This window comes from Tiliqua scincoides, chromosome 2 (assembly GCF_035046505.1).
Source record: "Tiliqua scincoides isolate rTilSci1 chromosome 2, rTilSci1.hap2, whole genome shotgun sequence".
NCBI lineage: Eukaryota > Metazoa > Chordata > Lepidosauria > Squamata > Scincidae > Tiliqua > Tiliqua scincoides.
This window is the reverse complement of record NC_089822.1, coordinates 31,243,674-31,261,930: the sequence shown is the minus strand read 5'-3', so window position 1 is coordinate 31,261,930 and position 18,257 is coordinate 31,243,674. Positions and strand designations below refer to the sequence as shown.

At 42.2% G+C, this 18,257-nt stretch overlaps 2 protein-coding genes across 3 annotated transcripts in view; one reads left to right on the top strand and one right to left on the bottom strand.

Moving 5' to 3' along the window:
- Positions 1–2,850, top strand: part of ANKDD1B (ankyrin repeat and death domain containing 1B) — a 47,251-nt gene extending 44,401 nt beyond the window's left edge. The window contains exon 15 of the mRNA XM_066615911.1: positions 176–2,850. Within this exon, the coding sequence (XP_066472008.1) occupies positions 176–234 (59 nt within the window). The 3' untranslated portion in view covers positions 235–2,850. The remainder of the gene's footprint in view (positions 1–175) is intronic.
- A 1,600-nt stretch (positions 2,851–4,450) lies between these two features.
- Positions 4,451–18,257, bottom strand: part of POC5 (POC5 centriolar protein) — a 31,634-nt gene continuing 17,827 nt past the window's right edge. For both annotated transcript variants that reach the window (XM_066617286.1, XM_066617287.1), the window contains 8 exons: positions 16,321–16,497; positions 14,676–14,792; positions 13,915–14,094; positions 11,985–12,147; positions 9,357–9,562; positions 8,044–8,136; positions 7,483–7,659; positions 4,451–4,920 (listed from right to left, as the gene is read on the bottom strand). In XM_066617286.1, the coding sequence (XP_066473383.1) occupies positions 4,771–4,920; positions 7,483–7,659; positions 8,044–8,136; positions 9,357–9,562; positions 11,985–12,147; positions 13,915–14,094; positions 14,676–14,792; positions 16,321–16,497 (1,263 nt within the window). In that variant the 3' untranslated portion in view covers positions 4,451–4,770. The remainder of the gene's footprint in view (positions 4,921–7,482; positions 7,660–8,043; positions 8,137–9,356; positions 9,563–11,984; positions 12,148–13,914; positions 14,095–14,675; positions 14,793–16,320; positions 16,498–18,257) is intronic.

Below are 18,257 nucleotides of genomic sequence, written 5' to 3'. Positions count from 1 at the left end.
TTGCTTCTGGTTTCACTTTAATGACTCTCCTTTGTGCTGGATCTCAGCAGATGGGTGGGTGGCAACTGAACATTGGGTTGCTAGTTCTGCGCAAACTTAAATGAGGTTCACATCTGAGAGAGATTATAAACTTCAGAAAACACCACAAGCCTAACAAGAGTATTTCCTCTTACAGAGAAGGTTCGTGCAGAGAATAATGCTGGCATAGATCCCAAGAAATGTGCAATTTCATGAAGCAGTCCACAGAAATGAACTTGAAACTACATTCTAGAATAATATGCAGTATCTTTTTAAAAAAACCAGTTTCCTTTTAAAGCCTGCCCAGTTGCTCTTGAAAGACATTTCCTCCTGTGTATGCAAATTATTCATATATGCATTTGTGAGGCTGGAAGGATTAAATTTTTTTCCCCTCCTAATCAGTCCCAGTTTGTTCTGGACAGACAACTTTTTGGTGAGAGAACATGCTACTTTCCCTCCTGCAATAGCTAATTTCATGTTTGATGTTTGAACTGAATGTTTGTGTCAGATACAGAACATATGAAATATTTGTAGTAATAATTTTTAACCTTAATGCATGTAACTAGCACTGATTTTGTTCACTATTTAGTGCAGGGTGGTCCAACTTTTAACAGCTGGGGGGTGCATGACCTTGGTACCACCCCAGAGTACACAGATGTAGAAGTAATTGGTGGTGACGTGATGACATCCTATCAATTATTTCCAGTTTCTGAGTCGCCAAAGCAGGCAGTGGGTGCAGTGGGGCTTTCTTATCTCCCTGCTGTGCTTCGGAGTAATGGAAGATCAGGAGATCACCGGGCAGATAATGTGATGTTGACAGCGATTCCCATGTTTTGACAGCTCTGGGAAGGGCAGGGCTAGTGTCCACAGCTGTAATTAAGGCCAATGGAGACTTTGACATGGACTGAAGAGGTGGCTCACACCTGAGCCTCATTTTGGATAACAGGGACTCTGCAAGAATAAAAGCAGCCCCAGAAGGAGCATAAGGAAAACGGAGGGGGAAGTTGAGACTTTGCCTGACAGATCTGCATTGGACCCATCCAAGGGCAGATGCGGGGACGCTGCTGGTTTGCCACTGGACTGGGAAGATTCTGTTGGACTGTGCTTTGAAGTTGCTGTGGACTTGCTCACCTCTTAAACTGAGTGAAGATTTGGGAGAAGGGAATGCCTCTGGGCAAGAGGAATTACCAGGGAGTGTTTGTATAGCAATAAATTTTTGTTAAGATGTTCTGTAATTCCTTTGCACTCAGCAGCTGCCATTTCTGGAGAAGAGGAAGTGTTAATTAATCAGAAAGTGGACATTGGAAGGGAGATGTAATATTCTGGATGGGACATTCAGGGAGATAAAAAAGCCAGGGAAGCAGGAATAGGCGGTGGGTGGAAGCTGAGGTAGGGCTTTTCAAGGACTGCCTTACAGGCTGCATGTAGCCTATAGACCTCGTGTTAGACCACCCTGATTTAGTGCTGTACAGCATGGAGGTTATGATCAAGGATAATTCTTTGCACAAGCAAAGTTTGTTTCAAATCTTATAGGAATAATCTGAGCAAAGATTAATTTTCCTTTCTCTTATGTCTCTCAGTAACCATCCAAACGCTATTGCCAATTTGAAACATTTTACCAGAATGACTGAATAGGTACAAGAGAAATTGTACCTTTAAATACTAGGAACAAAAGAGAGCTTCCCACTACAGCCCCTTATTTCCCCTAAGTAAGGGCCCAATCCTATCCAATGCACTTCAGCCTCATTAACAGCATTACCTTGATAATGTGTGGGAAGCTAAATTTGCTGCCTTGTCTAGAAAGGTCAGTCCAGGCCCTGCTTTGCTTTTATGTTGCTTAGTTGGAGACTTTTTCTGCCAGTTTCATTTATTTCATGACACCCTTGCTTATTCTCTATGCAGTTTAACTTTTACTGAATTGTTTGAATCTTACAATTGCTTGATTTTGTCGTACGCTGCTGGGAGAGGGTTTTTAGAAGTTGAAAGGTAGGTTTTAACTCATTAGAAAAATTAAAATGTCCCAAATGTTTGTGGCAACAAAGACATCCTGCTGCAGCTCATTTGCATTAAGAGTCTCTCCCACATAACAAGTCTAAGATAAAATTGCATCAACATTTCACTATCACCACTGATTCACAAGGCAACAGAAATCCAGTTCCAGTGTCAATAAAAATGTTCTGGTTTATCCACAATTTTGTGAACACAAATAGCAGGGGTGCTGTGGCTGTTCTAAGCTTTCCTGGTAGTGGAATGTGAATCCTAGTTTAAACTGATTAGTATACTTGTGGTAACAAATATAACATTAAACAAAGATACAGAGGGAAGCGCTATTAAAATTAGTAGTATTTATTTGCAGGCGAGGAACTTCATGTCAATTATAGCTGGACATGTAATGCAACTCCAGAATGCTAACACACATTTTTGCAAGTACCATTAATTGGAAATCAAGGCAATTCCATACTTCTCAGCAAGTGTACTTTGGAGCTTAAGCTGACACATACATTATGCAAACACCAAAGGAAGACTTAAGAAATTTATCAAGGCATTTTTTTTAGACTAGCACCCACTTTATCAAGTCTATCTTTGTATAAATTAGACAATATTATCTCCCAACAAACTGATTCACAACTAAATACAGCTGAAAAGCTCAAGGTTTGAAAATCAGGGAACATGAAAGTTCTGGCTGTGATATTGCTATGTCTGCTTCACTTGAAGTTTGTGTCATCACAGTCAGTGACTGATAGGATTTGCAGCAGTGGTCCCCAGACAGTGGTCTCCCTACAGGGGAGTGTTGCTACCAAGGGGCTAGTTTTTTACCTGAGGAGCAGAGCTGGCCTCTTGCAGGCTCCTGGAGGCTCACAGACTCCTCTGATGTCTACCTGGCTGTGTAAACAGCCCTTATCTCCAATCAGCAGTTACTTCTGTTTTCACATGAAAATGGTAGCTGCTGATTGGAGATAAGGATTGTTTACACAGCCATGGAGGACATTGGATGGGGTCTGTGGGCCTCCAGGACCCAGCTCTGCCCCTCAGGTAAGAAATAAGCCCCTTGGTAGTGATGGAGCTGTGATTGCTGCCATGCCATCACTGCCATTTGAGCAGGACCACTTAAGGGGTAATGCCCTGCTTCTGGTTCCCATGATGGGTCATGACTCACCACTTTGGGAACCACTGGTTCGCAGGGTGCAGTTCAAGCCCAAGGGCCCTTTTGCTGTTACTTCATTGCTATGTTCCTTCCTAAATCCGTAGTATAATATTGCAAGCCCAAGAGCAGCTGATGCATTTTCTGTCCATGCCAGCTCTATCATTCCAGGTAGCTGCAAGCCACCATTGTAGGAAGAAGCTGAATCATGAACTCTTCCCACTTGAACAGATTCTTCTGATGTATCAGATGGCCTGAGAAGTTTATAGTGATCTTAAGATAGTAGCATTTACCCACTAAAGCAGTGGTTCTCAAACTCTGGTAGAGTTTAAGAACCAGTGAGTCCTTGCAATCAGTAATCGCGCCCCGCCCCCGCTAAAGCAGAAGTGGAGCGTGATTGCTCTGCACCCACTTTCCCTGCTGGGGGGAGCCCTGCCAGAAGTCGCGCCAGGCTCCCCTCACCCCAGGGAGGCTGCAGGAGGCTTGGGTAAGTGCACCCAAGCCCCTGCAGCCCCCTGAGTCGTGCCACTCAGTCGTGTCAATCCCCAGGATCATGCGACTGCCTTTTCCCTGCCTCTAGGCTTCCCCCGCCCCTTAAGGGGGCAGTGACCAGGTCCTTCAGGCTTGGGCGTCGCAACGCCCCAGTTTGAATAGCACTGCAGTAAGGCTATGAACACTTAACAGGGAATAAATGCCAGTGTGTTCAGTGGAGCTTACTTCTGAGACAACATGCTTAGAATTACACTCTATAAGATTAGTTGCTTTTCCCATCTCTGCCTGTCTCAGTTTAGAGTGCTGACCACCCTCAACCCTTTTATGCTTTAATGCCCATTTGTGGCCGCACTCCAGCAGGACTCAAAATTTCAGCATAAGAGTAAATTATGAAGAAACTGAAATGTAAAAACTCAAGAGTCATGATTTGATGAGTCCCACAGCAGAATGCAATGAATTAGACACAGAAATCTTTGTTGGTGACATTCTCTCTTGTATAAATAGCTTGGCATTAGTCTATTCATCTTCTTGTAAATTAAGTCAGGGATTAGAAATATTCTTCCCCCCCTCCTATTCTGTGTTGTATGTAGCTAGTTTCTCCTCTATGGAGAGCAGTGTTTTTTAGTTTAACTGCAGATGAAGACAATTTTACCTTCTTCCATTTCTTTCTGATTTTCAGCTCTGACTGCTATGTTACCAGTTCAGATAGCTTTTCAGAACAAAGCACCATTATGCATAAGGCACTATTGATCTTTGTATGGCAATATAGAAATATTCATGTTACTTAGCATACACAAGTTAAGTTCATTCTTTTTATTAAAAAATTCAGCTGGTTCCTTAAATAAGAATACACATTTAATAGGTTATGAAAATAAGAATTTCAAGTATACCCTATTTACAGTTACAAAGAACTACATTGCACAAACTCAGGTGGTTTGTTTTTTCTAAATGCCTCAAACATGTTGACATCAATAAGTATTTCTGAAAGAAAAAAACCATGATGCATTCTTAGGCCACTGTTATATCAATCTGGAAACATTAGAGAGTATTTTGAACTGGAACTTGGAAAATTCTTTCCACATGTTTAAGGCAAACAGAGGCATTTTAAACCAATAAACCTAGTCAACAACCTTTATTGACTGGATGTTGTTGTGGGGCTGTGTATGTGTTTTCCCACTGTGTCCTGAAGGTCTTGCTGTCATGCCAATGCTGGAAAACGGATGCGCAGCTCGAGGATATTTAGCAGCAATGGCTTGAGATATAGTTTGCTGAAACATGCAAAGAAGAAATTATTTTTTGTCCTATCCCACAGCCTCAAAGTATTGAAAATAAACACATACAAATGATTATGGGTTTCTTAGAAACACAGTTTCATTAAAATTGTTGTACAAACATTACCAGCTTAAAGACTGTTCATCTAATGCAGGGGTGTCAAACGTAAGGCCCAGGGGCTGGATGTGGCCCACAGAAGCTTTTTATCCGGCCTTCAGCCGCTGAGCCATGCTGAGGTGGGGACATGATTGAGACATACAAAATTATGCACTGGAAGGATAAAGTGGATAGAGAGATGCTCTTTACACTCTCACATAACACCAGAACCAGGGGACATCCACTAAAATTGAGTGTTGGGAGAGTTAGGATAGACAAAAGAAAATATTTCTTTACTCAGCGTGTGGTTGGTCTGTGGAACTCCTTGCCACAGGATGTGGTGATGGCATCTGGCCTGGATGCCTTTAAAAGGGGGTTGGACAAGTTTCTGGAGGAAAAATCCATTACGGGTTACAAGCCATCATGTGTATGTGCAACCTCCTGATTTTAGAAATGGGCTGTGTCAGAATGCCAGATGCAAGGGAGGGCACCAGGATGTAGGTCTCTTGTCATCTGGTGTGCTCCTTGGGGCATTTGGTGGGCCGCTGTGAGATACAGGAAGCTGGACTAGATGGGCCTATGGCCTGATCCAGTGGGGCTGTTCTTATGTTCCTATGTTTCTGCTGAAAGGGAAGACCACTTGAAAATTGAGCTCTCCCATATCTTTAATGTGATCAAGATATGTATATTTTCTCTTCTGTCATTTGCAGCTAATGAATCCCCAAGTCAGGAAAAAGTGCTTATTTTTGGTCATGAACTGTTTAATGACATTACTTCCTGCCTAATGACATCACTTTCAGCCCTCAGCAGGCATCATGAATGCTATTCGGCCCTCTGCATGAAATGAGTTTGGCACACCTGATCTAATGATTTACTGCAACAGCCCATGCTTTCACTACAAAAGGTGTGATATATAAATCAATTAAGCTTAAGTATTCAACACAATCTGAATGAATTGGTGCAGATACGGGCACTACTACCTGGGGAGGGGGACTGTTGGCTGGATGGAAAACTGCCTGGAAGTTCCTTTAAACCTCTCTTCACACCCAAAAAGGATAATCTACAGCCTAGTCTTAAAGCAGCAGCATTTGATCAAGCTTCTTTGTGAGGATGTTAAGACAACAGGGGTAAAACTGCTCAAATATTCTCTCTAATCTTGTTTGAGATGGAATTAGATCAACAGTATTCATATCAACATGTCTGCTGCAACATAGATAAGTTATCTGGGTAGGCAGTGAAGTGAGAAACATAGCCAGTGGCATTGTGGGGGCTATGGGATGCCTTCCTGCATTGGCCAGACAATATAAGCGATGACCAACTTCTCCACACTGTTCAAACGTTTCATAGGGCAACTATAATACTCTCACAAAAATGGAAATCTGAGAATTCAAGGAATATGTGGGTTCTGTTTAATTATAGAAAGAGTCTGATAATTACCAAAGAGTCATATTTGTGAAATATTAAAATGGAACTTCTCCGAGTTTTGTTCAATGGCAGTTTCTTTATACCTGTCCCTGCGAGCTTGATGAGCTTAGAAGGATTGTGTTCATCTACACTCCTCTTCCCTCCACTATACCAGTCAACATGATATCTTATTGGATCAACCAGTTGTTGAAAAGCATTGCAAGGCACTGAACTCTCAATTCTTATGCATGTTCTTTAGAGAGTCCTAGGAAAGCCAGCCTATAGGTTTGATGTGTTCTTCCTTTATAGAAAATGTGTAAAAACCACTTCAGTGAGGATGTTTAAGGAAGAGTGAAATGAGAGTCAAGCAAAACAAAAAGCCTGTTCATTGCCTGTGTACCAGCCAAGAAGCCCGACTGCTTGTCATTGGGAAAGTAACACAATAATACTGTCAATCTTCTCTTAGTCAGCTTTGATCCTGGTCATTCTTGTCCATTTAAAACCAATGACTGACAAGAAACATTGCTTTCAAAACACTTTAAATGACCTCTGTGTAGCTGCAGTTAAAGAAAAGTGACAGGAGTAAAAACACGAATCCAAGTAACATATCTGGATATTCAGAAGGTGTTTGACACACCAAAGGCTCCTGAGAAAACTCCATAGTCAGGGAGTGGCAGGTCGTTTTATGGATTAGGAAGTGGTAGAAGACCAGGATACAGAGAATGGGGTCAAGGAGCAATTTTCACAATGGGGAGAGATGAAAAGCTCTGTGCCCCAAGCATCAGTCTTGGGTCCGCTGCTTTCCAACTTGTTCATAAATGACCTGAAATCAGGGATAAGCAGCAAGGTAGCCAGATTTGCAGATGATACTAAACTTTTCTGGGTGGTGAAAACCAGAAGGGATTGCGAAGAGCTCCAGAAGGACCTCTCCAAACTGGGAGAACGGACAGCAAAATGGCAGATGCATTTCAATGTAAGTAAGTGTAAAGTAATGCACATTGGGCAAAAAAAAAAAAATCAAAACTTCCATGTACTTATTCAAACTTTCCATGACTTACTTGAGTGACTGGAAGATGTTTTTCCACAACAACAGAACTCATGGGAGGAGTTACACCCAATACAGATAGGTTGCTGCAAAAGCGATTTTTCGATCCTAGGTCAGATCGACCAGTGATTCTAGCAGTGATTGTCTTTCCAGCCTTCTGTTGTGCTGATGTAACAACCCTACTCATGGGCTATGGATAAGCAAAACACATGGTAATTACATAAAGAATACACAATGCTTTTTACTATCCGCTTCTGTTTACCATTCCAAGTATGAATATTACATAGCTTCAACCCCCAAACATTGAAATATTGAAGCTACATCCCCTGGGTCACTACATCCCCCAATATAAAACTCCCACATAATCTGACCCTCCCCCCAAGATGTAACACTGACATGGAGCTATGTGGAATATGGTTAGAAAACATGTGGAGCATAGTGCGTGAGGAACTTCTACTGCATGATCATGAGCAAGTTCTGTACAACTCCATTTCATAGGGCCTTCAGCAGGAAATATCCCGGGAAATCATAACTATGAACGTAACTATGATAAAAGTATAATCTAGTTTGTTACCAGTTTTTGAACAGCAGCACTGGAGCCTATTAACAAAGGAGTCAAGTCTAATCTGGTCTGTGAGGTAACTGCGTGCAGCTGGTGAGAAGAAAACTGTAAAACCATGGGAAAGAGTTACTGCAATATTCAGCTTAGTATCAAATATGCACACCATCAATTTCCCACTCCTAAACATTAACACCAACACATAAGCCTGTTTTGCTGGGTAATTATCCTTGTAATGCTAGTATAACAGTTTGCTGCATGCTGGGGCACAGCAATTTATTATATTCCACCTTCCCATTACTAAGACACTATAACCACACAGTAATAACTGCTGGCACCAGATTGCTGGGGGCCCTGGTGCTAAGACTTCTCTAGTGCCCCCTCACTCATCCCCGATGGTGCAATGGGCACTATCACTGCCATGAGGACAGAAGACTCAGAGGTTGACCCGCTCTATGGGTCCTCTGATGACCAAGGACCCGCAGTCAGTGCCCCAAATAGCCTACTATGCTGTTACCTCAACCATAATAAACTAAGAAACAGCAGTGAATTTAAAACATGCATCAAAAACAAAGAAGGAATAACACATTAGTCATCTTGTTGGATTCAAAGCCTTTAAAGTTTTGATAAGAGCAAAGGAGGGTCAGCAGAAAAGAAGTGCCATGGATCTCCCTGGCAGAAGTTTCAGCATCTGGGAAGAACTATAGCCAACACCCACTTCAGGTTTGGTTTATTTTAAAATTTGATATTCTGCATTTTCCTCTCCAGAATAGAAGCCACTCAAGGCAGTGGACAATGGAAGCTAAAAAACATTTTTTCAAAAATCCCACAATTGCACCAAAAGAAAAAGCAATTCATCAGGGACCAGATATTAACAGGACACAGAAAAACGCCTCTGCAGCACTTTCATACAGAATGAGAGGCAGGTCTTTGGGTACCCTGATCCTAAGCCTTGCAGTTTTTAAAAGGACAAGACCAGCAGCCTGAATTGCGCTTGGACTAGCAGCCAAAGCTGCAGCTGCAGCAATGGGGTTATATGTTCCCCATATGCCAGCACCAGTTCACAGTCTGGTTGTAGTATTCCAGGCCAGCTGCAGTTTCTGATTCTTCTGCAAAAGGAAACCCTGTGTAGAACAGTAAACCAAGCCACACATCACCTCCTGAATAATCAAATTTACAGCATTTGCCATGCCAGCTTAAAATGGTTGAGCCTACTCCTGAACTTTTCTAGGCCTGATCTTCTTTTGCCATGGTTAAATGTAACCTAGGACTGATGAAACCGAGAGCTTGCTCCTGATCAAGGCTGTTCTCACTGTTCCCTTGCTTACCAAATTATCCACAGGAGCACAGGAAGGAGCTGCTGTTGGAGGTGGAGGCGGAGGTAGAGGCAAAGAATGATCACATGGAGATGGAGGATCAAACTGAGACGGAGGATCAAATTGAGATGGAGGAGGAGGGGGGAGTTTTGGGGTAGGACCACTAGAACCACCAGTGCTAGCACCAGGTTCTTTTCTTTTATCCGATAGGTCAACCACTGTAAACAAACATGAAAAAATCAAACAGAAAGTCATAAGGACAGAGAAAAAACTGAACCCAAATCATACCAGTGTCTTGGCATTTGTGTTTAATTAAGAAGTCAGCTAGCTATTTGAGATTTTCTTGTTTTTAAATTTAGTTTTGTTCAATTTATACTCTTGATTTAGAGAGCCGTAGAATTGCCATGTTTATTGCCAGCACTAGTCTGGCAACAACATAGTATGGTAAAAATACACCAAGGTGAGGATGATGAATTATTACATAAATACATGGCACTTTACAGAACACTACAAGGAAAATATCCAAGTCCCTACGCAGAAGTGTTTATAACCTTAATTCATGCAGCATGGGACGTAAGGGGGGAGGATGGGCAGAAGCAAGGCTAATGGGAAGATACACAAGCATAGTTACACGCACTTAGCATTAGCTGGGAAATTAAGGTATTGAGCCAGAGCTTCACAGAAAAAAATGGATTTTGAAGGAAGGATCTCAAGGAAGTGGGAGAGGAAGCACCTTATCTGCTGGATTTGTTTAAGGAGGAGACCATTATGAAAGCAATGAGCAAGCCAAAGCATATTTGTGCCACAGCAGTCTTTCATATTGACCGTATTGCTCATACACCAAGTCATACCAGAACCAGGCTGGATCAAAAGATCACCGGTAGTTGTTGACAGTGTCTTAGGCTGCAATTCTATGCAAGCTTTGTTACCACTCAGCACAGTGGGACTTGCTTCTGAGTAGATATGTCTAGGATTGTGCTGTTAATCACTGCAATACAGCTTAGATACAAGGGAGAAATGAACACAGTTGCTAGCCTGATAGCATATGAGTGTACAGTAACTATTCTTCATGAGATCTTTTTCTTCAGAGAACTGCACCTCATCGCATGCACTGTCACATCGTATAACACAGCCCCGAGATACAAGGGACACATCAAAATGAAACACAGTGATGCTGTCACACACAAAGCAGTGTGTGCCCAAACACATGTTCGCGTACTTTGCAGTTACTCCCAGAATTCTATAGTACAGAAGTTTCTACAGGACTAGAGTGCCACCATGTGGTAAGTTAGCTACATCACATTCAGAACTAACCTTCCAAATGTTTAACCACATCTGCTGTCCCAGAAGAAAACCAAACCCTCTTTGCATAATAAACAGTAACAGCAAGTGCCAGAACAAGAAGCTTCTCATGATAATGAGCCTTATCCTGCATTATACCCACTGTGATTATCACACATACCCTTCAGTACACACGCAAAATGCAAAATCCATGCCAAAGTGCAAGCCACATACTGTACCAAGGAAATCTGAATTTCATAGCCATGCAAGTTTTGTAACTTAGGTTATCTACTCTTTTTGGACAAGAGTATTTTGCTTCTGCTAGTAATGCTGAGGAATATACAAGGTACCAACTCTTTACTCTGTACTGGACACCCTTCTTAGATCCCTTCTGCTTCCAGAATTTAGACATCGCAAAGCATATATGCAAAGGGCTGCCCTAATGTGCCCAGCACCACAGTGTCTTGAGAATCATGGTACAGACTGATGCTAGAGCTGGATGGATACCCCAACCCCACTGCCATTCAGTTCTTAATCTGGAAGACCAGATTATGAATTGGCCTCTAGAACCAGATGACATAGCATTAGTGGCTGCTCAGAGGGGCCCGGCGGTTTCTCTGTGCTCTTTCAGGTGTACATCAGGCTCTCTCTGCCTCCATTCATTGTGCTGCTTACCAAGGGTGGTGTAGTGATGGAAACAGAGAGAGCCTGATTCAAGCAAGGAAGGCTGAAGAATTCTTAAAGGTCTGGGACATTCCCTTCAAAAGCTGGACATTTTAGATTCACTCCTTAATAGGCCAAAGACTGCTTTTTGCTACTATGCTAATGCCGCATATTTTACAGATGTGCTTTATGGTTGTTATCCTAAAACAAAGTCAGTTTGTTTTAATTTAGAGCAAGCAATGCCTTGTGAACATCAAGGGAAAAAAGACAAAGGACTAGCTTTGTGAACACCCTCAAAGGAAGCAAGGTTGAAGTGATAGTATGTTTGAGAGGAAGGAAAAGAAGTTACGAACTAGTTAGCATACAATCATTCTTGGAAATTGGTACAGTAGTGGAGTAGCTAATCAAATTATTTACACATCTCTGCCCCAGTTTAAAATGCACATATGGTGCTCCTGGGTGAACACATTTTCTGGTTGACATCATTGCCTACCTTGCTTTACTATAGCAAATCAGGAAACTGGGACAGTAGTGCATTTAGTTTTGATTGTTTGCCTGCTAATCTGACTGAATGATAACCCTTTTATGGTCCTAAAACTTTCAGAGAAATGGAAATTAGAACAAATGCAAAAGTGATGCACTGACATGTTACCACCGCTGGTCCTAATGACCTTTTGCTATCCTTATAATGCTAACCGTAGTCAAGTTTGACCTCTTTGCCCTGAAATATGGTCATGGCTTCCAGATTCAACGCACAGACTCCACGCATGAAGGCCTTCTTCATAGTATCTTCATAATCTTGTCTTTTATTCTGCACATCTGCAAGCTCAGCTCTTGCCTGTTCCAGTGCGGCATTCAACTACCAAGAAAACAAGAGAAGTTTCATCCCAATAAGAACATACTGCTGAGCCTATTTGTTTATTGGCACTGATGGAGCACACACTGCTTCCAATGGTTGGTGGGGGAGAGAGCAATCATACAGCCAGCAGGCAATAAGTAAAAAAAAAAATTTACTTACTTCCCAGGTAGGCTGCAAATTGACTATGAGTCTCCTTGGACCTATGGCAGTCGTTTTGCTGCCAAGGGGACAAAAGGGGCAAGGCAGCTTGGTAAAGAGAAAGTATCTGGCACACGCCAGTACTGCTAAGCTCCACCCTTCCCCAAGGACCACCCCCACTCTGCCCTCCCCACCCATAGCACGACTCTGCCACCAACTTTTCTGTGCCAATGGAAGCTTCTGGAGCTGCTGTGTATGCCACTGCCTGTTTGCGGCAGCGGCCCTAAAGCATGCAACAGTGGCCTGGTTTTCATGCAGCCATAAATGACCTTGCACTGCTTGAATGTTCATTCTGACAGGAAAAAGCCACCTATAGGATTGGGGTCTAAGTGCCTCTAAACATAGAGTCTGATGGATCCTCCAGGTACCTGATGCTTTCATGAAACGGGAGACAGGAGAACTACCATGTGGAGCCAACAAATTTATAATAAGGTCCTGCTTGGAAGGGTTAATTATGCTGGCATTCTTAACTCAACTCATGATAACAAGATTCCTTAGTTGTCCTTAATCTACTTTTGAAAAATCAAGCACCTTCGGACCAAGCAGGATCTTGGGGGCAACCATGTGTTTATTATATGCATGTGGGGGTAAGGGGACTATTTTATAATACAGGTGAATGTAACTTACTGATGTTTCGACTAGCAACAGCCTACATATGTGATGGCCACCATTGGTCCCTGTTCACCCCCCCAAGCCTCCGATGCCATGGGGAGCCGCACTTCCCTCACCTCTACAATGCTTTTCTGAGCCTTGCAGAGGCAGCACATGTTCATGCGCTGCCTCTGTGAGGCTCAGACTAGCCATTCCAGCTGAAAACATGTGACTTCTGGTTTCCTGGGAAACCAGAAGTTGCGTCTTTTCACCTGAAATGGGCATTCTGAGCTTTGCAGAGACAGCATGTAGATGAGCGCTGCCTCTGTAAAGCTCAGAAAAGCCTCCTGAGGTAAGGATAGCATGGCTCCCCTCATCTTTTGGAGGCTTCATATAATGTCAAGGCTTGCTTGACAACTGGGTTGCCAGTCTGCATCTCAGTCGTTAAGCAATGCACAACTGTATAAGCGCAAGTGTGGAAGGGGAACAAAACTTGCCCCACAAATTATCTTGCACTGGCTGCTGTTTTAAGCAGTTTTTCCCCAGCCAGGCCCAGCTACAAGAAAAGAATGAAGATAGTTAAAAGCACTCAAGTATGGCACACTGCAGTGGGAGAAGGGTTTGCTCCCCTCCCCCATATACTCTTTTTTTTTTAACTAAAAAGTTTATTTTCCACTCATCCCCTTATACACAGGGCAAGCATGCATTTAGCACATACATTGGTGCTCCCAACATCTAGTTAAGCTCTTAGTTTCCATTCTGGTCCCAGCAATCTTAACTACTGTGAATGCAAATATACTTGCCAACCATTATTTGATCCCAAATTATTTGAAGTACCCCCATGTCATTTACTAGAAGAATCCAGAAAGTATGCCCTCACTGATATTATAAGGAACAGAAATTACTTCCTATTTCACTGCAGAAAGAACGCCTTTGTGAACTGTTTAACAGGGAAGAGTCATTTAGAAGGCTGCTTACCTCCTGAATTTTAGTTTCATAGTCATTGGATAGCTCAACACGTACAGATTCAGCACTTGACTGGCAGGCCTTTTCCATTGTATCTTTCCATTTTTTATGGCTAGCAGAGCGCCAAATGGACCACGCTTTCTTCAACAAACCCATTTCATACAGTCGGTCAGCCAGTCTCTCTGTGTATACCTAGAACAATATATTAGCACACAAGGTCAGGGATTCCCATTCACTGAAATCAGCTTCTTCAGTAAACTGGACACAAATCTCCATGCAGGGCTGTAGCTATGCTACAATCACATCACCCTTCCCTACAGCTTCAGTGCTACAGAAGCAGGACAAAATGTTATGAGGTAGATGGGTGCATCTCTAAAATGCGGAGCAGTATAGCACGCAACACATACTGCACACCAGATGGGCTGGTGCACGCAGTTTACAATAAATTTGACCTAAACATGTGCATCCATGTAGGTCACGTTACAGTTCAAATCAATATGCCTTATTGTCACTCAATAGAAGAGGAAACACGTTTAACATTTCCATATATATGACCCCATGGGATGGTACATGGACATTCTGTAAGACCAAGATATTATCTCTGCATTGATCACAGATAGAGTATGCGGAAGTAGATGCACCATCACAGGTGACAAAGAGGTTCACAAGAACGGTATAATCAATTTATGATTTTTTTCCCCAGCAAGACACTCTTGATTGACAAATGCTTTGGTAGTTCTGACCCCTTGTTCAACTATCACATGTACATATACCTCCTGTTTGGATTCTTGCCTGCCCATAAGATGCTGAAGGCGCCACTTCATGAATTTCCTCATTAACTCTATTCTATCCTTTTGTTTCTCAAGTGCATGTGTCAAATTGGCAATGACCTAAACAAAAAACAAAAAAACCACAACTATATTTGGGAACTGCATGGATAACATTTATCAGCAATAAAGAAGTTTAACTGAACTGATCCATTAAAATTCAGTGATATGTGAATAAGCAAATATAGTCATTTAATTATTTGATTTAGTAGGTAAACCGCTTTGTGAACTTTTTGTTGAAAAGCAATATATAAATTATTATTAATAAAAAGGTGTAATGAATTGGTACTAAAACTACAAGAGAGTAAAGTTTTATTCAAAACTACAAAGGAGTTCATCTCAGCAGTGATATTTCTCTTACACTTAGGTTGTAGTAATTTCTTCATTGCTTCTGCAAGCTTAAGCCATTTCTGCCCAAAGTTGCATATACTCAACAGTGATCAAATGTTTACACACATGGGCCAGGCAAAAATGGGTTAAAGTCAATTATACTTTGGGCACAATCATTCTGAAGTTAAGCACTTTCAAGTTCCACTTATTTCAATACAAGAGATTTAAGCATTGAAATGAATGGGATTTCAAGTGCTGGCTGAATTGTTTGTTTTGGTCCTTGGAATTCTTCTCCTTATTGCTTTTGTACACTAAACTGTGAGCCTGCAGGAAGTTTGCTACATTATAACTATTATATCATGCCTAGTTTCTAATTACAGTATAAATCAGGGGTCTCCAAACTTTTCAGCCGAAGGGCCACATCAAACATCTAGCACAGTGTTGGGCTGGGAAAAAAATTAAATATAAAATTTAAATAAATACTTTAGAGATGGAGCTTAGATGAATGAATGAATGGGATTTCTCCAAGCACCAACAAATGAAGCACACACTTAAATGGACCCCAATTCCCCACCCCACAGGCACAACTCTGGTTGTGTTTGGTCAGCTGGGCCAGAGGCTCTCAGGGAATCAGAAGCTGGCTGTGGGACGGAAAGAGGCTTGCTATGGGCTGCATCTAGTTTGGAAACTCCTGGTATAAATAATAATACCTATTATGACCATTTCTGAGCTGAAATGATAGTGCTAGGTAAACATTACTGAAAGCTGCACCATTGTGTTGAAAATCTCTTGTTTTAAATCTTCAAATTTCTTCTTGCTTAGAAGTTGTGCCAAACAGGTACAACCCCTAAGCAAGAAGAAATTCAAACCCTTAAACAAGAGATTTTCAACACAATGGTGCAGCTTTCATTAATGTGTACATTTTTGCCCCCGAAAAGGAACTCCAAAATTGCTTCTTGGAGTAAACAGCCATTGGAAAAAAGGCCATCAGCCACATACAGTGCCTTCTGAGACCAGTTCCCTTTCAGAGGAGCATCTGTTGGACTTGAATGCTAAGCCCCAATTTAATTGGAGGAACAGGAATTCTAACAATGGTGGCCCAAGTGAGTGGTAAGAACCCATGAGGTTGTCTTGGGCTACACAGGTTCCCAGTTTCCAAATGTGTACTACTTTATTAAGGGACAGTTGTTTGCTACCAAGCTAGTTTGTAACAATGAAAAACTTTGTCATGTTGGAATAACAGTGTAGCAGAATGCATCACCTCATCCTTTCTCCCCATTGAAATTTCGTATGTATGTAGCAGCTCTTTCAGGTTCTCCAGCTGATTGGTCAACTGTCTCACATGTGCTGCATGTTTCTCTTTCTCCTGTGTCATTTCTAGCATATGATGTTCTATAAAATGAAGCTTCCATTTCCTCAATTCAGTCAGAACATTTGTCTGGAGAATGAAAGAGTTGATGAAGAAACAATGATCGTTCCCCATCTTCAATTGCTGAGAACACACAACTGTCAAGTTCACAAAAATACACTGATGTGCAGCACCACAATTTCTAAAAGCAGCATCATATTACCCAACAGCATACTGATCATTAATGACACAATAAGTCAGAATGAGCCAAACCAAGACAGGAGAAGGCCACGGGCTACTTTCCACACACCTGACCCTGAAGAGGCACTGCTCTGGGCAGGAAGCTTTCTGTATCCCCAGCTGGCTGCTATTTTAGTGCCTTTTTTTTGTCTTGGAGTTAGAAATTTATAGCACCTGAAAGAAAGTCATCTCCATGAGATGAGTGCCACGTAGTTTTTATGCTTTGTTTCTGTTTTTAAAAAACAAAAAGTCAAAGCACAATCCTATGCATGTCTATGCAGAGGAAGGTTCCAGTGAGTCCAATGGGACCTACTCTCAGGTAAGTATGCACAGGATTGCAGCCTTAGGGTGCAATCCAGAGCACCCCTTCAGCTGGTACAAGGGAGGCTGAAAAGTATCTACTCTTGGGATAGATAGGCCAGCACCCGCGTGGCAGCCTCCCTGTGCCAACACAAGCCCCAGGGTCTGGTAAGTTCGTGCTAGTCTGGGGGACGCATGGGGAGGGCGGGGAAGAGGTGGGAAAGAGGGGTTTTGGGGTGGGGGAGGGCAAGCAGTGGGTGTTCACAGAGGCGCACAGGTGGGGAGTGGGAAGCGGGGCTAGGATCTGGTACTTATGCCAGATCCTAGCCTTAGTCCTGGGCAGCTCAGGGCTGCTTGGATTTGCAGCACCAATTTAGGATTTACGGCATCAATTTGCACCACCTACTGGTGCTGCTGCAGCTCTCCCTGGGGTAAGGGAAAAAGTTTCCCTTGGTCTCATGTCGAGACTCAGACAGCCCCAAACTTATGCTGGATATAGTGTAGGCATGCCAGCCTGCCTGTTCCAGTGCAAGTTATGACTGCGCTGCTGGTCACCTTTATAGTCAGCAATCATACCCATTAAAAACAGTAAAAATTAAATTTGATCAAGAAAACAAACACCTCTTAGAAAGAAAAGAACAAAGAAAACAAAGAAAATCTTAAAGAAAGATTTTCACCTGCTATCCCCTTAGAGTACAAAGGGCTACACTAAAATTCTCCAAGACAAGTATTATATAAGTGAAAAAATTCAACTCCAAACTCTTCTGAATTTCAACTCACAAACACTGATGAACATGCTCTTCTCTGAGGGGAAGCAAAATAGGAAGTGGTGGTCCAGTGGCTCAGAAAAACAAGGTAGAGATGCAATGTTTACTTGTTTTGCCATAGAAATGAAAATGTAAGTTTCTCACTCAAAATGCTGCTCATTTCTAAGTAAACTCCGCTTAAATAATCCAATTTCAAGAATTCAGAATTGTGGAGAGTTTTGGTGGAAAAGGTGCACTTTTCCAATATGCAGTTCAATCCTAGGTGTTTTTGCTCTATTCAGTGGAACTTTATCTTATGCAAGAATACACGTGTTTGTAGCCTTGGCTTTAGTTACACCTTATGCATAAGCACCCATGTTGGAGCCCCAATACTATTTTTGAAATCAGGAAAGCAACTCTGCATTCTATTTAGAGCAGAGAAGTAACAAGGGATGCCCTTGCAAATAAGTATTTTAAATGCTGCAGAGCAAGTACCACCTTATGCTGAGCGATTTGGAGCCAAGAATGCACAGCTCAGGAAAGGATAAGGTATGTCCCTCTACT